A 27,257-nucleotide genomic window follows, 5' to 3' on the forward strand; every position below is an offset into this window, starting at 1 on the left:
ATGTAAAGAGTCCCCCTTGTCCTCTGTGATGACAGACTCAACACCAAGTTCACTATATGACAATAAAAATGCTAGTGCTCAGGATATTGGTATAAATAGTGGACAATAAAAGGACAATTATTCTAGAAAGTCGGGGGCGAGGGGTTTAAGATCAAATGAAGAGGGAGACGCACACTGAGGGCGCAGCTTTACTCTGAGTGAAGCTCTGAGTTACAACATAAGAAAACCCAGAGAAGCATCTCTGAGTGGAATGTTTAACCCCCCCCCCCCCCCCAGCGGTAATCCTGAGTCTGGCTCGGGTTAGGAATTTACCGATAGGAGCGGTAACCCCGAGCCAGACTCGGGATCGCTTCGCTGGATGCAAGGAGGACACAGTGAGACTTACTTACCTTGTCCCCTGGATCCAGCGATGTCCCCCACGCTGTGTGATCGAGTTGTCCTCCGCTCGATTCACAGTGCCAAATGCCGCCGAGCTCTGTTCCCTGCGACGTTGCGGCGCACGGGAGCGGAGAACGGCGCCAAATTCAAAAAAGTAAAAGTACACAAAACACACACAGCACTGTAATCTTACAGATTACTGTATTAAAAAATACACACACCCTTTGTCCCTAGTGGTCTGTGCCGTGCCCTGCATACACTTTTATATTATAAATACTGTTTTTTCTGCCTGGAATTTGGAAATTGTCCATAGCAACCAAAAACTGTCTTTTTCAGAGTCTGCTAGACTCTGGTTTGAACATATTTAAGAGAGTTATTCCTAAGAATTACAGGACTACAATATAAGACGCCAAATTTCCATGCAAAATAATTGGACCGCTTTCAGCACCTAAATCCAGAACTAATCATCCCGTCAGGGAGGTTAATGTACAATAAGAGGTAGTTATAAAACACTTCCATAAAAGGGAAGATTGGCTCATCTGGGGCTGAGACCCTCCGGGGCGAATCTTCAGCACGTCCTGTATGAGGACGAACCCGCCACGGTGACTCAGGAAAGCAGCAAGAAAGTCCCGCGTTGTTCCAGGAATGCCCGATGGAACCTGCTCGGAGCGCAGTGCCAATAGGCGCGCAACATCACCGGGGTGAGGAGAGAATGCTGCGCTCGGAGCACATTCCATCGAGAATACCTGGAAACAGCACGGGACTTTCCTGGGTCACCGCGGCGGGTACGCCCTCATACAGGAGGTGCTGAAGATTCTCCCCGGAGGATCTCAGCCCCGGATGAGCCAATCTTCCCTTTTATGGAAGTGTTTTATAACTACCTCTTATTATACATAAAACATTCCACTCCAAGGTGGTTTATTATATGGAATCTCTGAATGTAATAAAATAATTCACAAGAAAGCAGGTCCTCGCCCCAAAGTCCATACCAAATCCTTAGCCAAGCATGCAGCCTGAGGTCAGGAAAGCAAGTGACCACCCACATCTCTCACCCCCTCCACCACCATACCAAGCTGCATGCCCTCAACATGGGGGGGCGCTTTGGGACTCTTCGCTCCCGCCCCCCCAAAAAGCACCTTGTTCCCAATGGGAACAAGAGCCTCTCCCTGACAGCCCTGACCAATGGTTGGCTGGTGCCTTTTTTTTTTTTTAAATAAAAATAAAAAACCCAGAAGATCAAACACCACCAAAAGAAATCTCTGTAGGGAAAATAAAATGTAGGTTCTATTCGGGTCTCACACCCCTGCAATTGTCAGTTAAACGCAGTGCCGTATCACAAAAAAAAGCCTGGTCATGGAGGGGGGGGGGTAAATCTTCTGGAGCTGAAGTGGTTAATAGGAACAAGTTGTAAAATGAACTTTATTCTGGAAGGTACAGAACACGATAAAAGGTTACAATGAGTCTATAAATAAATATCTAATTAAAATAGAAACACATTTTTATCTTGGCCAACGTCTTTAAAAGTAATAAATGTGTGCAGATGGAGGAGAGTGGACCCTGGGGGGAGGGGAGCCTCACATGACGGGAACGTCTCCGGGGTCGTCATCCAGCAGAAACTCTTCGATCGATTTTCTTATATCCAGTCTGGACAGGCAGATAGTCAAGGAAACAAAACAAATGGAAAAGCAATGAGGCTCTGCCTGGATTGGATGATCCCTGCCTAGCGGGGGAGGGGCACTATATCACATCAGATTGGGACAGCAGTTGGGGGTTTGTGGTGAACAAATAATCAGGGAAAAGTGACTGAATATTACTGGGAATAAATAGAATAAAATATATAAAATGTCACTACAAGCTGACCAGACCGTCCCATTGGAAAGAATAGATTCCGATATTTTTACAGGAGAGCGCCAAATCTGATGCAGCTCTGCATGGGAGCCAATCAGCTTCCAGGATTTATTATCAGCTTCACTGAAGAAGCTGATTGGCCGCCATGCACACCAGATTCTGCACTCTCCTGTTTTAGTAAATCTCCCCCTTTAAGTCTACAAATCTGCCCCAAAGCCCCCCCATCTGACATGGATGATGCTGTACCTGCGACTCCGGAGTTCTCCCTCCTGTAAGATGTAATTGGGCAACTTATCCACAGAATTCTGTCAGGAGAAGAAGATTTACCATCAATTGCCAGCAAAGGATTGTGTGCGACACAGACAGGCAGAGAAAACTTCATCATCGGTTAAAAAAAATAAAATAAAAAATCTGCCTAGACTTTGCTTAGAACCCGGACCGGTGACTGGATCCGCCCGGACCGGATCCGAGTGACGAAATGATTGCTCACCAGATCTTTGATGGTCAGTCTACAGCTGTAGCAGAGGAGAGGCACGAGGTCCGGGGTGTCCGTAATCCTGAGAGGGAAATAAAGAGCGTGGTTATCATCCATCTGTACAGAGACCGGGGGGAGGGGCAAACATGAGGTGAACCCAAATTCAAAATGTAAAGAGTAACTCCACTTCCCCCTCCCCCTCTGGATGATCTCTGTACATTGCAGGGAATAAACCCATCCCCCCTCTGGGTGGGGAAGGTGTGGGGCGGGTCTCATCCCCACCCCCTCGGGGGAGGGTGTTCTGGGACAGAATGATGAAGGTAGCAGACAATACGATCGTTACCTGTGTGTGGGGGAAGCCGCTTCCTCACTGCACTGCCCTCTGCCGCAGCACGGCTTCCCAGAATCCTTTGCAGGAAGGACACATCCCGAGGATTTCTTCCCGGACAATCGCTCAGACACTTGTGTAGCGGAGAAGGCGGAGGAGGGGCCTGTCATAACGAGAGATCTGAAAGTCACCATTTATAAAATGCTGAGTTCTCAGAATAACGAAATCCGAACTCATCATAAGGAAATAAATCCCGACCCCCAGCGGGCGGAAATATCCCGCGCTCTATACAACCATAGAATAGAACCTTCATAAATGTGCTATGAAAATATAATAGTAAATATCAGTGAAATACAAGACAAGACTTCAGGGAGTGACCTGAGGAGAGAAAACAATTCATTAGAAAATAACACAAAAATCAAATCCAAAGTATAAAGAGAGAAGGGATGGGGGGATGGGTGGAAAAAATCTGCAGTGTAAATAAACATCAACCCCTTTTGGGAGGAGCCGGTGATGTCACTTCTAATCGAGGCCGAGACCCGGACGTTCTGATATCGATCGATGCGGATTGTTCTGTATCTGAATGAGAGAGGAGAGATCGCACTCGGGGGGGAGGGGGGGGGGGAGGAGAGATCGCACTCGGGGGGGAGGGGGGGGGAGAGGAGAGATCGCACTCGGGGGGGAGGGGGGGGGGGAGGAGAGATCACACTCGGGGGGGAGGAGAGATCACACTCGGGGGGGAGGAGAGATCACCACACTCGGGGGGGGGGGAGAGATCACCACACTCGGGGGGGGGGGGGAGAGATCACACTCGGGGGGGGGGAGTTGAGGCACCATTTTCAGAGTTAAAATGCCTGGAAAGAGCCTCGTGTGAAAGGGGTCCCAATTAAGAAGATTTCTGGACTTTATATTCTGGTTCTGTATACAGCACAGGATATTTCTGATCACTGCTCATCATGAGAAGTTAGTATTTCCTTATCAAAAAGGTTTATTGATTACACAATAAAATGAAAGCCCAGTCCTTACATGTACAAGGCTGCAGTGAACAATAATATATATTAGGTGTATATAGGTCGGGTACAATAATATATATTAGGTGTACGGGTCGGGTGATTGATAAGTTGTATTTCTATTCTCAGCACTCGGTGAGAATTCGGTTGTATTTCGGGACACATCGGAGGGTCCGGTTGCCACTTTGTTTCTTTATTATTTTTACAGATGTGTTGTTTGTGCACAAATTATCCTTTTCCTGAACATCGATCATTTCTACTCATCTGATCGTATCGCCTTGTAGTACTAGCGGCAGGCATAGGCCGTCCTTTATTATATAGAATTATGGACCAACTGCTGTAAGCCGGGAAGATATTGAGGGTGGGGGAAGGGGTGCTCAACCTTTTGAAGAGCGAAGGGCCACCTAAATGATTTGGTAACCGGGGTGTGGGCGACAATGAACTGTGTGGTTTTACTGCCCCCCAAACTGCAAAGGAGTCCCTACTGTCCTGCGCCCACTATAAGATGAGATGCAGTTTACCTGAACCACACCTATGACTTTCCTTCCACTTATCTGCATTTGCCAAAGATTTCTATCCTGTGGCTGTGCTTCTCTTTCTGAAAGCCAGCAGATATAATAGAGGTCTATGGACAAGTGCAGAATAGAGGTCTATGGACAAGTGCAGAATAGAGGTCTATGGACAAGTGCAGAATAGAGGTCTATGGACAAGTGCAGCAATCCTGCAGGATACAACAGAAGTCTATGGATAAGTGTAGCAAAGCTGCAGGAGTACTGCGCTGCACCTGCGGGTCAGTGTGAAAGCAGCCGGAGCCTCCGCTCACAATCGGGCTGATTTGAGATGCCAAATCGGAGCCCAATGCCGGCAATGGCACCATCCGACTTTGCGGTGCTGCACCGATTCCCAAAAGTAGTTCCTGTAGTACTTTTGGTGACTTCGGAGGCGATTTCAATAGAGATCTGTGCAGGAACCCGCCCACATGTCTCTGAAATCGCTCCCTGAAATGCGGGTTTGAATTCGGGGAGTTCCGCTGAACACGATTTCAAACTCGCCCTCAGTGTGAGCCCAGCCTCCTAGTTGGCACTTTTATAGGTTCCACTTTCCCCATTACACAAGCTATGAAGCCCAGCGCATGTTTATTACACGGACCTCCTCCTGCTGCTGCCGGGATCGCTCTCCAGGCTGCAATGAAGAATTAGAGGCGGAGGACATTTGGTATTACTCTGGGATAAGAGGAAGAATCGGATTATAAGGCCCCCGGCTCCCTCTGCTGCCGGCACTCTGATGTTCTGGGATGGAGAGTCAGCAAGATTGTGATCAGCGGGTTTCTGCCCCCAGGCATGCACTTCCATGGTATGAGGTCGGGGGCCACAGGTTAAGCACCCCTGTATTAGGGCAAGAAGGCAGTAATAAAATGTATACCCTTTATGCACACGGACATTGACAGACACTAATGAAGGAGCGTGGCCTGTGCAGACCCGACGAGGAGCGCACAGTGACGTCACTGCAGGATGGGAATACAAATCTACAAATTTGTATGTGTGTGTACACACACACACACACACACACACACACACACACCTATATACAAATGGGGGAGATTTCTTGTCACACAACAAAACCAGATCTGTGAAATGATGAATAGCAATCATCCGGTATGAATCTCACCCGTGTGCGTGTCCAATGTGCACATACACAGCACACATCTCTCCTCCCGGATCTGCTCCCGCCTGGCGTCTGTCCTGGAGGGGTGGAGCTTCTCGCTGGTCCTAAGGTGGTTACATCCAATAGAGAACGGTCAGGTGGTTATATTGTATGTAGGGACAGTTGTGCTCATAAGTTGATAATAAACGGCTTCAGCCGAACACCAACCATGAGAGAAAGAAAAGATTTTGTGTTACCATTTATATTCTCTGAAAAATGGCCAAGAAATCATCAGTCCTGCCAGGGTATGTAAACTTATGAGCACAGCTGTATGGTATGTATGATATGACACGACACGTGGTAAATGCCCCCCCCCCCCCCCCCCCCCTCACCTGTACAGTGTGCTGACTGTGGAGGGGAAGTCGGCTTGTAGTTTGGTGATGAAGGATTCGGACAGATTCTGGATGCTGCTCTGCGGAGCCTGGAGAGAAAACCGAGGAATTAAACTAAAACCTTGTTTATTACCCAAAACCCCCAAACCAGATCCCCTCCCCCACCCCACATGGAATGGAGAAGAGATTCTTGAGAGGGGATATGATTTCAATATATAAAATACCGAACTGGTGACCCCACAATATACAAATACCGGACTGGTGACCCCACAATATACAAATACCGGACTGGTGACCCCACAATATACAAATACCGGACTGGTGACCCCACAATATATAAAATACCGGACTGGTGACCCCCACAATATATAAAATACCGGACTGGTGACCCCACAATATATAAATAACCGGACTGGTGACCCCACAATATACAAATACCGGACTGGTGACCCCACCATATATAAATAACCGGACTGGTGACCCCACAATATATAAATACCGGACTGGTGACCCCACAATATACAAATACCGGACTGGTGACCCCACAATATATAAATACCGGACTGGTGACCCCACAATATATAAATACCGGACTGGTGACCCCCACAATATACAAATACCGGACTGGTGACCCCACAATATATAAATACCGGACTGGTGACCCCACAATATATAAATACCGGACTGGTGACCCCACAATATACAAATACCGGACTGGTGACCCCACAATATATAAAATACCGGACTGGTGACCCCCACAATATATAAAATACCGGACTGGTGACCCCACAATATATAAATAACCGGACTGGTGACCCCACAATATACAAATACCGGACTGGTGACCCCACAATATATAAAATACCGGACTGGTGACCCCCACAATATATAAAATACCGGACTGGTGACCCCACAATATATAAATAACCGGACTGGTGACCCCACAATATACAAATACCGGACTGGTGACCCCACCATATATAAATAACAGGACTGGTGACCCCACAATATATAAATACCGGACTGGTGACCCCACAATATACAAATACCGGACTGGTGACCCCACAATATATATAAATACCGGACTGGTGACCCCCACAATATACAAATACCGGACTGGTGACCCCACAATATATAAATACCGGACTGGTGACCCCACAATATACAAATACCGGACTGGTGACCCCACAATATACAAATACCGGACTGGTGACGCCACAATATACAAATACCGGACTGGTGACCCCACAATATATAAAATACCGGACTGGTGACCCCCACAATATATAAAATACCGGACTGGTGACCCCACAATATATAAATAACCGGACTGGTGACCCCACAATATACAAATACCGGACTGGTGACCCCACCATATAAAAATAACCGGACTGGTGACCCCACAATATATAAATACCGGACTGGTGACCCCACAATATACAAATACCGGACTGGTGACCCCACAATATATAAATACCGGACTGGTGACCCCCACAATATACAAATACCGGACTGGTGACCCCACAATATACAAATACCGGACTGGTGACCCCACAATATACAAATACCGGACTGGTGACCCCACAATATATAAAATACCGGACTGGTGACCCCCACAATATATAAAATACCGGACTGGTGACCCCCACAATATATAAAATACCAGACTGGTGACCCCACAATATATAAATACCAGACTGGTGACCCCACAATATATAAATACCAGACTGGTGACCCCACAATATATAAATACCAGACTGGTGACCCCACAATAGGGAGGACATTTTTTTGCAGAAGGGAGTTTAACAAGACTCGTTGCCACTCATTAAAATTAGAAGAAAAGGAGGTTTAACCTTAAAAAGGGTTGTAAAGGTTTTTTTTATTTTCTAAATAGGTTCCTTTAAGTTAGTGCATTGTTGGTTCTCTTAACTTTTCCTTTAATTTCCCTTCTAAATGTTTTTTTTCTTTGTCTGAATTTCTCACTTCCTGTTCCTCCTCAGTAAGCTGTTCTGGGTGACTAAACACCTCTCGGATGATGGTGTGAAGTTTACTGAGGAGGAACAGGAAGTGAGAAATTTAGACAAAGAAAAAAAAACATTTAGAAGGGAAATTGAAGGAAAAGGTAAGTGAACCAACAATGCACTCGCTTAACCACTTTGCACCGGGTGGACGTCCTAGACTTTCAGTGGTTATATCTGAATGATGCCTGAGGTTACAGACGTCATTCAGATATCGGCATTTTCAGCCAGCGATTCCCTGCGGCATAAGAACGATCATAGCGGCAGTTCCACTGCTTGATCGTTCTTACGGGCGGAGGGAGGGGACGCCCCCCCTCCCGTCACCCTCCGGTGCTTCTAACGACTCAACGCTTCCATCGGTGAGTCGGTCACAGGATCCGCCGGCCCCCAGATGATACCATAGAGATTTCCGGCGGACCAGATGGTCCCCGGAGTCTCTATGATCGTTCGGAGACCGGGCGCGATGTTATGACGTCACTCCCCGGCCTCTGCATTCAAAACAACGGCGCCACCTTGGCTGGGAAGCCAGGATCGTTTTTTTATTTTATTTTATTCTTCCCAGCCTAGAGGTGAGATGTGGGGTCTTATTGACCCCCCATATCTCACTGTAATATGTCCGATCATGCCATATTCCTATTACAAGGGATGTTTACATTCCTTGTAATAGGAATAAAAGTCATCAATTTTTTTTTTTTCTTTTTTTTTTTTTGTGTGTCAAACTAAAAAAATAAAAGTAAAATTTACAATTAAAAAAAAAAAAAAAAAAAATGTAAAGCGCCCCTGTCCCCGTGAGCTCATACACAGAAGCGAACGCATACGCAAGTCCCGCCCACATATTAAAACGGTGTGCAAACCACACATGTGAGGTATCATCACAAACGTTAGAGTGAGAGCAATAATTCTAGCCCTAGACCTCCTCTGTAATGCAAGACATGTAACCAGTAAAATGTTTTAAAGCGTCAACTATGGGAATTTTTCAATACCAAAGTTTGGCGCCATTCTACGAGCGCGTGCAATTTTGAAGCGTGACATTTTGGGTATCCATTTACTCTGCGTATCTTCATCTATCACATTATGCAAAAAAAAAAAAAAATTGGGCTACCTTTACTGTTCTGTTTTTTGTTTTTTAAGCATGAAACTGTTTTTTTTCTGAAAAAAAAAAAAAAACGCAGTCGAAAAATTGCTGCGCAAATACCGTGTGAGATAAAAAGTTGCAACAACCGCCATTGTATTCTCTAGGGTCTTTAAAAAAAAAAACATATATAATGTTTGGGGGTTCTATGTAATTTTCTAGCAAAAAAAATTAGGAATTTTACATATAGGAGAGAAATGTCAGAATTGGCCTGGGCGCGGATTGGTTAAAGGAACCTATTTAGAAAATAAAAAACGAACCTTTACAACCCCTTTAAACTATGTAGAGGGTTCTTTAGGCCGGATTCACAGCTTTTGGCCTTTTTTGTGCTTTTTGCACTACAGATCGTGTTCCATAGGAAACCATGCTGAATAAGACCGTTTTTGGAAGCAACTTCAGATATCGGGACGTGGAACATTGTATTATGTATTGTATCCACAGTACCGCTCTGTGTTTGATGCGACATTCTTTTTTTTTTTTAAATAACCAAAGGAAACCATGTTAAATGGACCGTAGCGCAAATCTGTAAAATGCAAAAAGCACTAAAACTGCCATAGGTGCGAATCCAGCCTTACTGTAAGAGCGGTAAGGATGTGGAATTCCCTTCCACAGGCGGTGGTCTCAGCGGGGGGCATCGATCATTTCAAGATATTATTAGATAATCACCTGACCGACCACAACATACATGATATACAATGTAACACTGACATATGAAAGTCATGCTTCACCTTCCTAGAACTTCCTAGGTAGATCCAAACTAATAGACAAACTTTTTTCTACAGAAATGATCTCTTACACCCCCCCCCCCCCCCGGATCCTTCAGGGGAAAGCAAAAAGTCATTTGGATCTCTCCTATTTCTGGGGGGGGAGGGGGGGTCTCGGTATTCTATACCATGTCTGTACCTTGGTGTCCAGCGCTGGGATGAAGACAGACGGTACATTGAAAAGTCGGTTATAGAAGGAAATTTCTTTTAAGGAATATTCTCTCATTGGACGGACGACAACAACATCCCCATAACGATGATCAGAAAAGCCCTGAGTGGAGGAGGGGAAAACCAGGTGAGTGATGATCATATACGATACAAAATTATATCTCATTATATAGAAAACTTCCTACAGTCAGCATTTTACTTCAATATATAAAACGATCTACAACTCCAGAGAAGCCGCCAGTCCCAGCATGAGATCCCATTCCGGCTCTATGATGGGCTCAGACCTGCCATAGGATCCCATATTCTCCCAATCACTTGTGAGGTGATGTGACCCCCCCAATTTCCAGGAGACACCAAGATCCGACAAGGGAGCAGAACCCTCATCATGGCTGTACTGTGTCTCCCCCACCCCACCAATACCAGTCAGGAGGAGCCCCCCCTTCCCCCAATACTACCAGTCAGGAGGAGCCCCCCCCCCCCCCCAATACCAGTCATGAGGTGCCCCCCCCCATCCCAGTCAGGAGGAGCCACCCTCCCCCCCCCCAATATCAGTCAGGAGGAGCCCCCCCATACCAGTCAGGAGGAGCCCCCCCATTCATCCACCAATACCAGTCAGGAGGAGCCCCCCCTTCCCCCACCAATACCAGTCAGGAGGAACACACACACACACACACGTCAGGAGGACCATTTTGGATAGAGCAAGGGAGGGATTATAACCCCCATCAGATTTATTTCCCATTTTGCCAATTTCCCTTCACTTTCTGTCCCCGTCACTAAACAGGAAGTGAGAGGAAATCTCTGCACATTCAAATAATTCCTTGGGGCCCCCCCAAATCACCAGAACTAGTGTCCCCATCTGAAGATTTCCCCTCCATTACTTTGCTGGGCACAACCCAAAATGTGGGATTTTCTTTTACTTTCAATAATGGTAACCAGGAGAACAAGAGAGGAAGAATCTCCCTTATGGAGGAGCAGAGAGCAATAAAAACCTGACAGGGGATCTCATCCCTCCCCCTATGAAGAAGAAAGAAGAAGAGAGAAGACGACGTTTTGCCTCCAGTTATACTTTTTACAGTCTAAATCAGCGATTCCCAACCCCCGTCCTCAACTACCCCAACAGGCCGCTCCGGGAATTTCTCTTCCATAAAATAGCCGTACAAAATACCAAACCACCGACTCCGATATAAAGCACGACAAGAACTTTGTAAGTAAAATGATCAGAAATAAGAATATTTCTCCCTCAGACCCCCAAATTTCACCCACACCTCCAGGAGACCCCCAAATCTCACCCACACTTCCAGGAGACCCCCAAATCTCAGCCACACCTCCAGGGATCAGAATTTTAGTTTCTGTGTTGAGAGAGAGAGAGAATATATATATCTGAGTAAGGGGCCCATTCTCCCCACCGACCTCCACCATCGGGGGCCCATTCTCCCCACCGACCGCCACCATCGGGGGCCCATTCTCCCCACCGACCGCCACCATCGGGGGCCCATTCTCCCCACCGACCGCCACCATCGGGGGCCCATTCTCCCCACCAACCGCCACCATCGGGGGCCCATTCTCCCCACCAACCGCCACCATCGGGGGCCCATTCTCCCCACCGACCCCTAATGGAACAGTTTTAGCAGGGATTTCCCCAAGACCTGTAAATGATTGTATGGGTTTCTTCTGGGGTGAAAGGTTGAGATTTGGCATCAGACTGAACAGACTGGAGATTCCGGCTTTCTCTTCACGAGGAAGAAAAGGTAAAGCGTTACTCTTATGCCGCGTACACACGACCGGACATGCCGACAGACGAGGTCCGACAGAATCAGTCCGTCCTGTGTGGGTTAATCTGATCGTTTTTCATCTCAAAAATCCGACGGACCTAGAAATAGAACGTTTCAAATCTGTCCGACTGACTCAATTCCTATCGGGAAAACCTTTCTTCTGTGTGCTGGTCCAACGGACCGAATAGGACACAAGGGCAGCGATTGAACTTCCTTTTTTTAGTCTCGTCATCACATTCAAATCGAACGGACTTTTGAATGGGGGACAATGCTGTCCCTTGGGGTTCTGTGTAATGGGGGGGACAATGCTGTCCCTTGGGGTTCTGTGTAATGGGGGACAATGCTGTCCCTTGGGGTTCTGTGTAATGGGGGACAATGCTGTCCCTTGGGGTTCTGTGTAATGGGGGACAATGCTGTCCCTTGGGGTTCTGTGTAATGGGGGACAATGCTGTCCCTTGGGGTTCTGTATAATGGGGGACAATGCTGTCCCTTGGGGTTCTGTGTAATGGGGGACAATGCTGTCACTTGGGGTTCTGTGTCCGTTCATATGTGGGCAAGTCAGTTCGTTCGGAAGTACCGTCGGGAAGACCGTAGGACCTAGTCTGCCGGAAAGTCCGGTCGTGTGTACGCGGCATTAGTGTTCTCTGCATTCTAAAACAACTTTCTCCTCCGTCACAGAATGAAGTCTTCCCATTGGCCGGATATCTGGCAGGGGGTTCATATGTCTACTCCGTGTTACACAGACTGACCAGCAGAGGTCCCTCTAAATCACTTACTGTATCCAGAGGCAGAAAGGCTCCACGTCCCAGGGAAATATTGCTGAGCAGACGGACAGCCAGGCGGGTACAGCTCTCTCCACTCATCACCTTGGAGTACCCGTTCGATCGTGCCACATGCAGAATTAAATGGTTCCTGAAAAACACAAAATACTTGGAAAACCCAAATATTTACAGTATGAGTTAAGGGAATCTCCCTTCATTGTATAGGGGCCGTCTATTATGTGTCCCGGCAGGGGATGGCCTGTCCTTACAGATCCATGCATGGAATAAAGCTCAGCCATGGGATTGTACGGCGGGGGATGGGCAGCTCCCACTGAGCATCTCTGATTTAATAAATTGTATTTAATGTCACGAGTCCGGGCATAGGAGCACTTTAAAGGAGAAGTTCACCTTCTGTAACATGCTACACCCATATTCAGGATGTAACAAATGCTTCGGACAGGACAGGAGATCCCCAGACCCATACAATGTGTCAGGACAGGAGATCCCCGGAGCCATACAATGTGTCAGGACAGGAGATCCCCGGAGCCATACAATGTGTCAGGACAGGAGATCCCCGGAGCCATACAATGTGTCAGGACAGGAGATCCCCGGAGCCATACAATGTGTCAGGACAGGAGATCCACGGAGCCATACAATGTGTCAGGACAGGAGATCACCGGAGCCATACAATGTGTCAGGACAGGAGATCACCGGAGCCATACAATGTGTCAGGACAGGAGATCCCCGGAGCCATACAATGTGTCAGGACAGGAGATCCCCGGAGCCATACAATGTGTCAGGACAGGAGATCCCCGGAGCCATACAATGTGTCAGGACAGGAGATCCCCGGAGCCATACAATGTGTCAGGACAGGGAGATCCCCGGAGCCATACAATGTGTCAGGACAGGAGATCACCGGAGCCATACAATGTGTCAGGACAGGAGATCACCGGAGCCATACAATGTGTCAGGACAGGAGATCACCGGAGCCATACAATGTGTCAGGACAGGAGATCACCGGAGCCATACAATGTGTCAGGACAGGAGATCACCGGAGCCATACAATGTGTCAGGACAGGAGATCCCCGGAGCCATACAATGTGTCAGGACAGGAGATCCCCGGAGCCATACAATGTGTCAGGACAGGAGATCCCCGGAGCCATACAATGTGTCAGGACAGGAGATCCCCGGAGCCATACAATGTGTCAGGACAGGAGATCACCGGAGCCATACAATGTGTCAGGACAGGAGATCACCGGAGCCATACAATGTGTCAGGACAGGAGATCACCGGAGCCATACAATGTGTCAGGACAGGAGATCCCCGGAGCCATACAATGTGTCAGGACAGGAGATCCCCGGAGCCATACAATGTGTCAGGACAGGAGAACCCCGGAGCCATACAATGTGTCAGGACAGGAGATCACCGGAGCCATACAATGTGTCAGGACAGGAGATCACCGGAGCCATACAATGTGTCAGGACAGGAGATCACCGGAGCCATACACTGTGCCAGGACAGGAGATCACCGGAGCCATACAATGTGTCAGTATAGGAGATCACCGGAGCCATACAATGTGTCAGTATAGGAGATCACCGGAGCCATACAATGTGTCAGGACAGGAGATCACCGGAGCCATACAATGTGTCAGTATAGGAGATCACCGGAGCCATACAATGTGTCAGGACAGGAGATCACCGGAGTCATACAATGTGTCAGTATAGGAGATCACCGGAGCCATACAATGTGTCAGGACAGGAGATCACTGGAGCCATACAATGTGTCAGTATAGGAGATCACCGGAGCCATACACTGTGCCAGGACAGGAGATCACCGGAGCCATACACTGTGCCAGGACAGGGGGGTGGGGAGGTGCTCCAGTGTAAGTTCACCTCACAGATTTCCTGTAAAAGGTGAACTTACCCTTTAAGGATTGTCAGTGGTGACTATCTGTAGATGTGAAGCTCACCGGAGGGAATGCAGCAGCTCCTGCTTGGCGGTGAGTGTTGCGATGGAGGTGAACATGTCTCTCAGTGCTGCGGTGTGCTCTGCAGGGGGGCGGGTGAATATTGGGCATTCAGCCAATGGTATGTCAGCAGTTGGATTTGGTGTGACAGCCGCACAGGATATCCCATCCTCCGCCGGTCTTCTCTGCTGTCCCATAAAACTGCCCACCGCCTGCTTGTAGTTCCCGTCCTGCTGAGGGAGATTTGCCTGAAGTACGGATTCCGGCAGAGAGAAAACCTGCAAATAAGAGAAGAATAAACCGACCAATAAAATCATAAACCAATCGTTTCTTTGTCACAAAATTAGTAGCCAATCAAATACTTTTCCCCCTCACTGTATAAAGTGGGGGGGGTCCAGACTCACCTGCTCCATGCTCAGGATATGATATGGTAAGGAGGTTCCCTTCAGAATGTTCTCTATTTCAGACACGATCCGTTCTCGGTCCTCCCAGCTCTGGCCGCACACGGCACCTTCTATAGAGAGGAGACATCCTGAGTGCGGGGGTTGGGAGGGTTCATTTTATAACTGCCACTCACATACATCACAATACTGAAATCTGATTGGTTTGTACTAAAACTTCTATTCCTTCAGGAAGAAGACAGGGGAACTCTTTTCCCATCCCGGGGACACGGCGTGAAGAAAGGAAAACTTACAAAATGGGGACATTACCAGCCATGAACACCTTACAGAGAGTCCAACCCTCCCCCCCCCTCCACCAATCAGAGTGCAGAGATTGCTGTCAGTGACCCCGATGGAGAGATTCGGCTCTCTTCCTTTAATGTCTGGCTGCCGATTTCTCTGCTTACTGACCACAGAAGGAGAAGGGGGGGGGGGGGATGGGTTTATCTGTCTGAACTAAGAAGAGAGTCTTGTGATTCCTCTTATCTGCTTTCTTTACTTTGTATTTGCAGGATTTCCTTCATAGACGATCAGCCGAGTGAAACATGAAATAAAAATCCCGTCATTGTCACATTTCTGACGTCCCTTCTGAGCTCCGCTGACCAATGGCGGCGCTCTGAGAGTTCTCAGTGATCAATATTTTCCCGCTTAACCCAAAAAGAGGAGCGGCTGGTCTGTGACCGATCGATATTCCACCTACTCACCATCAATATATAGAATGGCGGGTATGAAGCGCAGCTTCTTAGGAGCATCGCGACTCCGCCCCTGGAAGATACAAACCGCGGTCAGCTGACAGACATTGTAAAGGGATTATTTCTATTATAAATATCAATCATACTTCCCGGCTCTGTGATGCAGCCCCAATCCTCCTCTTCTGGGGTCCCACGCCGGGGCTTCTGGCTCCTCCCCCTCACCAAGAGCCCACCATAGCAAGCCACGTGTGTGCTTGCTCCTCAGTGTGGCTTGGCCCCGCCCCATTCCCTCCTCATTGGCTGTGACTGACAGCAGCAGGACCCAACACATCCCACTGCTGCCTCTGAGCCAATGAGGAGGAGAGAGAGTAGTAAGGGACACCTTACTGGATGGAGATGGGGGATCAGGTAAGTATGGGGGTTGGGGCATACAGAAGTTTTTTTTAACTTAATGCATACAATGATTCTGACTTTGGAAAGATGGAGGAGGAGCGACATACACCGTGCAATGAACCTCCGTGTATTCTACATACAACCTACAGCAATGTAGACATGTCCCGGCCAGGACACGGATGATGAGATCACACACACGTCTCTAACCGATCCATCTACTCATGTTGGGGATATTCCCGATTTCTCATCTTCCTCGCTCTGTCCAAAGCTGCCCAGAGTTTCTTCACCTTCCCCAGGAAACGCCCTCTACAGATAAAAACCAGCTCTGTCCTCTCCTATGGGTGGAGCCTGACTGGAAAACCTCCCAGGGTGTAAGTCCGGCCCCCGGCCATTACTGATCACCGTCACAGGAGAGAAAGGGAGAGGAGTCAGAGAAACAGTGCCCCCCTGTGGTGGAGGAGGTGGAGCAGCAATGACTGGGCTTCACATCATCCTGGGAGGTAAATGGCTCCACCTATAGCCAGTAGGGATCGGGCAGGAGGGTTGGGACTAGGAACCCGAACACGCCGGAGCCCATCCCTACTCTGAGGAGGGGGGAAGGGCCGCACACCGGAACAAACAACCCCAGCATTAGGAGGGGGGCGCCATACACCTCACATGGTCTTCACACAAAAAGGATTTTTATGGTCATTTTACCTACAAAACGTCAGTTATTGGAGGGACACTTACCTCCTGAACCTGCTGGATCAGAGCGCTAGAGGACGGCCCGCCGGAATACGCCAAGAGAACCTGAAACCAGCAGAAGATCAGACAGCGCTCGATAAATTCCTGTCCTGGAGGATCGTATACTACAGATTGGGGGTGCACTGATAACGGGACTAAGGAGCGGAACCAGAATCGCTTCTCGTGCAAACGCTCCAATACACGACACCTCTCCTTCTCCCCACACCCAATCACTGGCCAAATCCTTCTGCCTCCTAACCTCCGCATCATCCCCAGAATTCCACCTTGCCGACTAATCACACCCCAGCAACTCCTTTACTACAACAACTCTCTCCTTATTGGCCGACCCTTACACAGGCTCCTCCCCTCTTCAGTCTATTACGAATGCTGCTGCCAGACTAATAAACCTCACTAATCGATCTGTGACTGCCACCCCTCTCTGCCAATCCCTTTCACTGGCTTCCCCTCCCCCACCGTATAGGATTCAAAATACGAACCATAACATACAAGGCCATCCACAACATTCCCCCCCCCCCCCAACATCACCAACCTCATCGCCCAAATCGTCCCCTTCGCTTCTCCCAGGACCTCCTGATCTCTAGCCCCCTTGTTACCTCCTCCCATGCTCGCCTTCAGGACTTCTCCAGAGCCTCTCCCATCCTCTGGAACTCCCTCCCCCGGTATATCCGATCAGCCCCTACCCTGTCCACCTCCAGGACTTCTCCAGAGCCTCTCACATCCTCTGGAACTCCCTCCCCCGGTATATCCGATCAGCCCCTACCCTGTCCACCTCCAGAGCCTCTCCCATCCTCTGGAGCTCCCTGCCCCAGTCTGTCCGATCAGCCCCTACCCTGTCCACCTCCAGGACTTCTCCAGAGCCTCTCCCATCCTCTGGAGCTCCCTCCCCCGGTATATATCCGATCAGCCCCTAACCTGTCCACATTTAGGAGATCCTTGAAAACTCATTTATTCAGGGAAGCCTCCCCACCCCCCACCTAACTGTCCTGAGCCACCCCCATCAGATCATCCCCCATATCTATTACCTTTTGTACCACCACCCCCTCCCTTTAGAATGTAAGCTCGAGGAGCCGGGCCCTGCAATTGCGTTATCCCCCCCTTTTCATTTTAAAGCGCTGTGTAAACTAGTGACGCTATATAAATTGTGTATAATAATAATAATAATAATAATAATAATAATAAAAAACAGATGCTGTCAGCGGGATTCCCCCATTGATGGCTGAAATGTAACAAAAAAAAAAAAAAAAAAACACCCCATCACCCAGCAATTATGGGGTGTGAAGGCCGCATTGCCCCTAACAACCAATGACTCAACAACAGCTGTCAGGGGGTTCACTGAAATCCTGGCAATTGGAGCTGCCAAAAAAAAAAAAAAAAAAAAAGGCGGATGAGAAATATCCATCAAGAAATGGAGAAAGGAGAAACATTGTTTTTTTTTTTTTTCGTATGTTTCCGTTTCTTCATCTACAGATCAAAGGGATGAACTTCAATCTGCAGATGAAGTCAGTTTAAAGCAACGTGACAAGTATACAATATTCCTGTTTAACCCCTTATTAACCCTTCATTTACTTGAATCAGCCCTAATTAACTCCTTATTCTCCTTCTCCATTTAATTATTTTCCTGAATTTTTTTTGTTCTTCACTTCCATTTTATAAACTATTAATAAATTAAAAAAATTTTTGCTTGCTTTCATCAATAATATTTTTACACCTTAACATATATTTACATGTTTCACATTTTAAAAATAAAGTGCAAAATGGAGAGGAAAAAAAACAAAAAAAAACAAAAAAAAAAGGGTGGGGGGGGGGGGGGGGGGTATTGGTGTGTGCCTAACTACAGATACTACATGGCAGCAGTTCTACACTGGCCAGCCCTGTGGCTGGATCCTAGACCATGGGAACACCGGCTGCTGGTGACCTGTCAGAAAGCCGCTACCCGTCAGAAAATGTAACGGGTATGGAGTTCAGTTGTGGCCATCTTGGTACACCTCACACTTGCCTGCAGTAAGCCTACAGTCTGAAGGTGGCAAGTGGCCATCTTGTTACACCCACCGGAGTTTTGTATTTCACACTTATTTTTACCAGTAAGCTGACCTTATATAGTGATATACAGGATTTAGAAATCCATGAGACTGTTTTGATGTTGAGTTTTTAAAGCAACGACGAGCCTTCTGATCTCACAGAACACCGCTGATTTTATAATTCAACATCAAAACAGACGGGTTTCTAAATCCTGAATATCACTATATAAGGTCAGCTTACTGGTAAAAATAAGTGTGAAAAGCCAGACTCCGGTGGGTGTAACAAGATGTCCGCCTTGTGACCTCAGGCATTACGATTACTGCAGACGAGTGCGGGTGTACCAAGATGGCCACAATGGAACATCACTTCAGTTGCACTTTCTGATAGAACACCGGCAATGGGCTGAGCAAAAGCATTCAGTAGCAAAAAGAGGCTGAAACTAGACATGGGGGGACGGGGGGGGGTGGGGGGTCCTCATACCGGGACTTCTACACAGCGACTGAGAAAAGCTTTACTCTCCTGCAGGATTTTATTATTGATGGAATTGTGCTGTGAGCCACCTTATCCCAGCCCTGGGAGCCTCAGTGATCTTCTCTTCCTGTGATTGGCTCAGCAGTCTCCCCAATACACCCCACAATCTGCATCCAATGATAACCTAGCGTCTCCGCTCACCTTCTCTCCCGGGAACACCACTCTGTTCTTCCCCAACGCGGCTCGGAATTTGTGCACAAAGTATTCTTTGAAGCATGACCTGGAGAAAGAGAGATTTACTGACACAGAACAATCAGAATTGTGATATCGAATTAAATCATTAATCATCAAATCTGACTGTGGAAAATGTTGCATTTCATTTGAAAAATCGCAGGCCCAGAGTCTGGAGGAGGAGTGGCGAAGGCCCAGAGTCTGGAGGAGGAGTGGCGAAGGCCCAGAGTCTGGAGGAGGAGTGGCGAAGGCCCAGAATCCAAGTTGCATGAGGTCCAGTGTGAAGTTTCCACAGTCGGTGATGATTTGGGGAGTCGTGTCCTCTGCTGGTGTTGGTCCTCTGTGTTTTATTAAGTCCAAAGTCAGAGCGGACCTCCACCAGGAAATTCTAGAGCTCCTCATACTTCTCTCGGCTGACCAGCTTTATGGAGATGCCAATTAAATTTTCCAGCAGGACTCCCACACTGCCAACACTACCAATACCTGCTCACATGATCATGGTATCACTGTGCCTGATTGGCCAGCAAACTCGCCTGACCTGAACCCCATAGAGAATCTGTGGAGGAAGATGACCCAACAATACAGAGGAGGTGAAGGACCTGGACTTCCATAACACCTCAGCAGTGCCACAGGCTGATCCCCCTCCGTGCCACACCGCACTGATGCTGCAATTCATGCAAAAGGAGCCCCCCGACCAAGTACTGAGTGCATACCAGGGTGGATGTAAATCAATGGTTCATAAAAAATAAAAAAATAAAGTTTATCTTTTATTTTTATCCAATTTATTTAAATAAAATGCATTTGAAGTAAAAATAGATCTACAGATAGTTTTCTAGTTAAGATACATTAATAATTTAGTTTATTCAGCATGAAATGGAGCTTAGTTATGTAGCATGAGGCTGTATATTCTGCAATATTTACATTTTCCATAAACTCATTCAATGAATCCAAGCTCTGCAGGGTGAGATAACATGCACTGCATTCACACAATGTCACAGTAACCATGAGATAAACCCAAGTTCAGGAATATTCCTCTCTGTACACTACAAACTGTATGATTCTGATGTCGCTGTTTTACTGACCTGACAGCTTATTATTGTAAATATGAAACCTTCATTTTGTTTGCAAATATTAACAGATTCTAATTACCAACAAGAATGAGTCCTCACATATAAAGAGCACCTGTCATGTCAGATCCATTATGGAAGCGCTTGTTAGCCGGCATCCAATCACCTACTGCCGCCACGTGCCTCCCCTAGTGTCACCACCCCATCACCAGCCATCCCATTAAAGTGAATGGGACTGGTGGTGAGTCACCAGCAGGGTCAGAGGAGGAGGAGGAGGGAGCCAACAGCGGCATCAGAGGAGAAGGAGGAGCCGGGAGCCAACAGCGGGGTCAGAGGAGAAGGAGGAGCCGGGAGCCAACAGCAGGGTCAGAGGAGAAGGAGGAGCCGGGAGCCAACAGCGGGGTCAGAGGAGAAGGAGGAGCCGGGAGCCAACAGCGGGGTCAGAGGAAGAGGAGGAGCCGGGAGCCAACAGCGGGGTCAGAGGAAGAGGAGGAGCCGGGAGCCAACAGCGGGGTCAGAGGAAGAGGAGGAGGGAGCCAACAGCGGGGTCAGAGGAGGAGGAGGAGGGAGCCAACAGCGGGGTCAGAGGAAGAGGAGGAGGGAGCCAACAGCGGGGTCAGAGGAGGAGGAGGAGGGAGCCAACAGCGGGGTCAGAGGAGGAGGGAGCCAACAGCGGGGTCAGAGGAGAAGGAGGAGCCGGGAGCCAACAGCGGGGTCAGAGGAGGAGGAGGAGGAGGGAGCCAACAGTGGGGGAAGAGGAGGAGCCGGGAGCCAACAGCGGGGTCAGAGGAAGAGGAGGAGGGAGCCAACAGCGGGGTCAGAGGAAGAGGAGGCGGGAGCCAACAGCGGGGTCAGAGGAAGAGGAGGCGGGAGCCAACAGCGGGGTCAGAGGAAGAGGAGGCGGGAGCCAACAGCGGGGTCAGAGGAAGAGGAGGCGGGAGCCAACAGCGGGGTCAGAGGAAGAGGAGGCGGGAGCCAACAGCGGGGTCAGAGGAAGAGGAGGCGGGAGCCAACAGCGGGGTCAGAGGAGGCGGGAGCCAACAGCGGGGTCAGAGGAGCCGGGAGCCAACAGCGGGGTCAGAGGAGCCGGGAGCCAACAGCGGGGTCAGAGGAGCCGGGAGCCAACAGCGGGGTCAGAGGAGCCGGGAGCCAACAGCGGGGTCAGAGGAGCCGGGAGCCAACAGCGGGGTCAGAGGAGCCGGGAGCCAACAGCGGGGTCAGAGGAGCCGGGAGCCAACAGCGGGGTCAGAGGAGCCGGGAGCCAACAGCGGGGTCAGAGGAGCCGGGAGCCAACAGCGGGGTCAGAGGAGGAGGAGCCGGGAGCCAACAGCGGGGTCAGAGGAGGAGGAGCCGGGACAGAGGACTGTTGGTACATACTACACAGACTTTTCACCAAGACAACATTTCTGTATTATTTATCGGTCTTGTGTAATATTCTCATTTTATGACATATTGATTTGCTGTAAGCCAAAATCATCAAAATTAAAAGAAAGAAATGCTTGAAATCTATCACTCTGTGTGTAATGAATCTATAATTACTGAAATAAATGAACGTTTTGATGATATTCTAATTTTCTGAGATGTACCTGTGTGTGGGACTTACTTGGCCAGTACAGAAATCCCTGTATACACACATCACTACTACTAAACTACTACCCCCAGTGATCTTCCCCTGCTTCTGTGCCCCATGCTGAGCGGCTGATCCTCTGCCTACTTCACACAGGAGGTCGGCTGCTCAGCGCCACCCAGAGTTCAGAGAGTGCTTTGCATTTCATGAATGAATGTAAAATGTTCTCCGATTGGATGAGGTGGAGCGATGGGGTGGTGATGTCACAGTATAAAATACCCGGAGGTGGAATTCTTCTCTATCACCCATGTAGTACATCTTTGGCTCATCAGGTCTTTTTTATGAGAACATCTGAAGAACAATTCTTTATTCCCCAAATCTGCCGTCACCGGCACAGCCGAGTTCAGGAAGGACACTGACCTGCAGAAGGCGTCTCCGACCCGGATGATGAGGACAGCGGGGGATTCCCGGCATTTCATACACCGCTCACCGACCCTGCAACCAAATCATTTACCAACAATTTACCTTTTCCATCTCACTGAACCCCGACTTCAAACCCCACCCCAATCCCAGCCTCCAATCCCCAACCCCACCCCAATGTCCAAACTCCACCCTGATTCCGCCCCAATCTTGACCTTGCCACCAAACCCTAACCCCACCCCAACCCACTACCCCAACTCCATCCCGAGTCTGCTCCAATCCCCCCGCCACCTCCAAACCCTAATCCCAATCCCCATCCCAATGTTAAAACTCCACCCTAATCCCACCCCAATCCCCCCACCAACTGCACCTCCAATGTCCAAACTCCACCCTAATTCTGCCCCAATCCCAACTCCGCCTCCAAACCCTAACCCCACCCCAACCCCCCCCACCAACGCCACCCCAATGTCCAAACTCCACCCTAATTCCAACCCTGCCCCTATCCCCCAACTTCATCTCCAAACCCAATCCTCCAACTCCACCCCGATTCTGCCCCATTCCCAACCCCGCCTTCAAACCCTAACCCCACCCCAATCCACTCCCCCAATCCACTCCCCCGATCCACTCCCCCGATCCACTCCCCCGATTTAACTCCAATCCCAACCCTGCCCCATTACCAAAAATACAAACCCCACCTTCACCCCACTCTCCCAACCCCCACACCAAGGAGTCCAAACTCCACCCCCAACCCAAACTTCACTCAACTGGAGGGCAGTGTGCTGGGTACAGCCCCTCCCCCTTTACTCTCTTTCCCCCTCCTCACCCGCACCTTCCAACTTTCTGAGATGGGAGATACTAAAAGTATGTAGGCATTGGACACACCCCCTTAAAGCAGAATCCCGCCCAAAAAGTGAACGTTCTGCTTTAAGGCCTCCTACCCGGCGTCTGTTTGTGAAACTGAACTTTTGGAGAGGGGGAGGAGCAAGAGGGAGGTTCAGCAAGGAGGAGAAGAAGATCGGGGAGGAGCGAGCAAGGGGGAGTAGAAGATCGGGGAGGAGCGAGCAAGGGGGAGAAGAAGATCGGGGAGGCGTGAGCAAGGGGGAGGGAGAGGATCGGGGAGAGCGAGCAAGGGGGAGGGAGAGGATCGGGGAGGAGCGAGCAAGGGGGAGGGAGAGGATCGGGGAGGAGCGAGCAAGGGGGAGGGAGAGGATCGGGGAGGAGCGAGCAAAGGGGAGGAGCGAGCAAAGGGGAGGAGCGAGCAAAGGGGAGGAGCGAGCAAAGGGGAGGGAGAGGATCGGGGAGGAGCGAGCAAAGGGGAGGGAGAGGATCGGGGAGGAGCGAGCAAAGGGGAGGGAAGAGGATCGGGGAGGAGCGAGCAAAGGGGAGGGAAGAGGATCGGGGAGGAGCGAGCAAAGGGGAGGGAAGAGGATCGGGGAGGAGCGAGAAAGGGGGGGGGAAGAGGATCGGGGAGGAGCGAGAAAGGGGGGGGGAAGAGGATCGGGGAGGAGCGAGAAAGGGGGGGGAAGAGGATCGGGGAGGAGCGAGAAAGGGGGCAGGAAGAGGATCGGGGGGAGAAGAAGATCGGGGGAGGAGCGAGCAAGGGGGAGAAGATCGGGGGAGGAGCGAGCAAGGGGGAGAAGATCGGGGGAGGAGCGAGCAAGGGGGAGAAGATCGGGGGAGGAGCGAGCAAGGGGGAGAAGATCGGGGGAGGAGCGAGCAAGGGGGAGAAGATCGGGGGAGGAGCGAGCAAGGGGGAGAAGATCGGGGGAGGAGCGAGCAAGGGGGAGAAGATCGGGGGAGGAGCGAGAAAGGGGGCAGGAAGAGGATCGGGGGGAGAAGAAGATCGGGGGAGGAGCGAGCAAGGGGGAGAAGATCGGGGGAGGAGCGAGCAAGGGGGAGAAGATCGGGGGAGGAGCGAGCAAGGGGGAGAAGATCGGGGGAGGAGCGAGCAAGGGGGAGAAGATCGGGGGAGGAGCGAGCAAGGGGGAGAAGATCGGGGGAGGAGCGAGCAAGGGGGAGAAGATCGGGGGAGGAGCGAGCAAGGGGGAGAAGATCGGGGGAGGAGCGAGCAAGGGGGAGAAGATCGGGGGAGGAGCGAGCAAGGGGGAGAAGATCGGGGGAGGAGCGAGCAAGGGGGAGAAGATCGGGGGAGGAGCGAGCAAGGGGGAGAAGATCGGGGGAGGAGCGAGCAAGGGGGAGAAGATCGGGGGAGGAGCGAGCAAGGGGGAGAGGATCGGGGGAGGAGCGAGCAAGGGGGAGAGGATCGGGGGAGGAGCGAGCAAGGGGGAGAGGATCGGGGGAGGAGCGAGCAAGGGGGAGAGGATCGGGGAGGAGCGAGCAAGGGGGAGAGGATCGGGGGAGGAGCGAGCAAGGGGGAGAGGATCGGGGAGGAGCGAGCAAGGGGGAGAAGATCTGGGAGGAGCGAGCAAGGGGGGAGGAGCGAGGAGGAGGGGTACCCGTTTCTGACAGGTACCCGCTCTCACTGTTGCAGTCACCTAAGGCGATCAGAAGTTCTCCATCCTCCTGAGTCTTCCGGGACACATGGCTGGTCCTTTGGGACCCGTCAGAGAGCAGCGCCTCTCATGCATGCGCAGCGGGCACCCGGCTGTGAAGCCAAAAGCTGTACCCATAGTAAAGTTGGCAGCGCCCCCCTGGGAGAGGGCGGTTCCCCGAGGAAGAAGGCTCCGCCCCTGAGGAAGAAGGCTCCGCCCCCGAGGGAAGAGGCGGCTGAGCGGAGAGCTGGGTCCCGGGGCAGTCACTGACAGAGGAGCGGACGTCCCCTGTGTAGGGGAAGTGATCGCTCCTCTATTATCTGTAATGAGGAGGAGGTGGATATACATACAGAGACTCTCTCACCTCCCGGCCGGCTCCTCTCTCTTCACCTCCCGGCATTCTCTCTCCTCCACCTCACACATTTCTTCCACAACCTGACGGCGACTTCCGGCCCGCTCTGATGACGTCCCCTCAGCCTGCGACACGCTGCGCTTTGATTGGTTGATGGGTGAAAGCAGGTCCCCGAATCTGACAGAAAACCTGTCAATCTTACACATCGGGGAGGAGCCGATCCACTGTGGGGAGGAGCTATCTCAGGGAGATGAAGAGACGGGCGGGGCTATAATAAAAATAAGGATATGGGCGGAGTCGGTTACGGAGGGCTTATCTCAATCAGATGAAGAGGTGGGTGGAGTTTAGAGGTGTTGGGGATAGAGGAGGGGTTATGTCTGAGAGGTTGGTGGAGTTTAGAGGTGTTGGGGATAGGGGAGGGGTTATGTCTGAGAAGTGGGTGGAGTTTAGAGGTGTTTGGCTAGGGGGGGGGTTATCAGAAAAGGGGGCGGTGGTTAGAGGAGGAGTTATCTCAGTGAGGTGGGTGGGGTTTATTAGAAGGCGATCTGTGAAATCTGAGCCGACCAATGAGAAATGAGTGTTGGCTGCGCCCCTCCCCCAACACGTATATAATAATATTAAAGGTCACAGGTCGGATCACATTTCGGGGCTTCCAATAACCCAAATAAAGAGATTCCGATCATCCCGTGTATTGATAATCATTGAAGAAAAAAAAAAGAGTTTGTGACTTTATATGAGATGTGAGAAAACAGCTTGAAATAGATAAATGTGAGAACATTTCACATACAGCAGTGGGTGATAAATATATATATATACACATTTATCACCTGGTGTTCTGCGGAGAACTGACCCCTAGGGTGACCACATTTCCATTCAGGGCCCAGAGCTCTGTGTATTATGAAGTCCTGTGCCCAGCGCTATGTGTATTATGAAGTCCTGTGCCCAGCGCTCTGTGTATTATGAAGTCCTGTGCCCAGCGCTCTGTGTGTTATGAAGTCCTGTGACCAGCGCTATGTGTATTATGAAGTCCTGTGACCAGCGCTCTGTGTATTATGAAGTCCTGTGCCCAGCGCTCTGTGTATTATGAAGTCCTGTGACCAGCGCTATGTGTATTATGAAGTCCTGTGACCAGCGCTCTGTGTATTATGAAGTCCTGTGCCCAGCGCTCTGTGTATTATGAAGTCCTGTGACCAGCGCTATGTGTATTATGAAGTCCTGTGACCAGCGCTCTGTGTATTATGAAGTCCTGTGCCCAGCGCTCTGTGTATTATGAAGTCCTGTGACCAGCGCTATGTGTATTATGAAGTCCTGTGCCCAGCGCTCTGTGTATTATGAAGTCCTGTGCCCAGCGCTCTGTGTATTATGAGGTCCTGTGCCCAGCGCTCTGAGTATTATGAAGTCCTGTGCCCAGCGATCTGTGTATTATGAAGTCCTGTACCCAGCGCTCTGTGTATTATATAGTCCTGTGCCCAGCGCTCTGTGTATTATGAAGTTCTGTGCCCAGCGCTCTGTGTATTATATAGTCCTGTGCCCAGCGCTCTGTGTATTATGAAGTCCTGTGCCCAGCGCTCTGTGTATTATGAAGTCCTGTGCCCAGCGCTCTGTGTATTATGAAGTCCTGTGCCCAGCAATCTGTGTATTATGAAGTTCTGTGCCCAGCGCTCTGTGTATTATATAGTCCTGTGCCCAGCGCTCTGTGTATTATGAAGTCCT

At 49.9% G+C, this 27,257-nt stretch overlaps 1 protein-coding gene across 2 annotated transcripts; it reads right to left on the bottom strand.

Moving 5' to 3' along the window:
- Positions 1 to 1,779: 1,779 nt before the first annotated feature.
- On the bottom strand, positions 1,780 to 25,765 carry CTU2 (cytosolic thiouridylase subunit 2). 2 transcript variants are annotated; one of them, XM_077450430.1, is made up of 15 exons: positions 25,557 to 25,765; positions 22,701 to 22,775; positions 19,617 to 19,695; positions 16,911 to 16,970; positions 15,801 to 15,861; positions 15,061 to 15,170; positions 14,660 to 14,934; positions 12,706 to 12,841; positions 10,129 to 10,260; positions 6,076 to 6,164; positions 5,708 to 5,808; positions 3,045 to 3,192; positions 2,717 to 2,783; positions 2,473 to 2,531; positions 1,780 to 2,022 (listed from the first exon to the last, which is right to left on the bottom strand). In XM_077450430.1, the coding sequence occupies exons 1-15, from the start codon at positions 25,748 to 25,750 to the stop codon at positions 1,953 to 1,955; spliced, it is 1,656 nt and encodes a 551-aa protein (XP_077306556.1). In that variant the 5' UTR covers positions 25,751 to 25,765; the 3' UTR covers positions 1,780 to 1,952. The 2 variants fall into 2 exon arrangements, with proteins under 2 accessions (XP_077306556.1, XP_077306566.1); XM_077450440.1 differs by having other exon boundaries at positions 25,543 to 25,683.
- Between the last annotated feature and the right edge of the window lie 1,492 nt (positions 25,766 to 27,257).

Source organism: Lithobates pipiens, unplaced genomic scaffold (assembly GCF_037356315.1).
Source record: "Lithobates pipiens isolate NorthernLeopardFrog02 unplaced genomic scaffold, aLitPip1_a1.2 Scaffold_10, whole genome shotgun sequence".
In the NCBI taxonomy this organism is placed as follows: Eukaryota; Metazoa; Chordata; class Amphibia; order Anura; family Ranidae; genus Lithobates; species Lithobates pipiens.

Excerpts from the sequence above, each read along its gene's own strand:
- CTU2 (XM_077450430.1), bottom strand. The coding sequence starts at position 25,750 with ATGTGTAAGATTGACAGGTTTTCTGTCAGATTCGGGGACCTGCTTTCA. Across the intron at positions 22,776-25,556 it reads AGAGAGGAGCCGGCCGGGAG|GGTCGGTGAGCGGTGTATGA; the intron begins GTGAGAGAGTCT and ends ATTTGGTTGCAG. Across the intron at positions 10,261-12,705 it reads CCTTTCTGCCTCTGGATACA|GGCTTTTCTGATCATCGTTA; the intron begins GTAAGTGATTTA and ends TCCTCCACTCAG.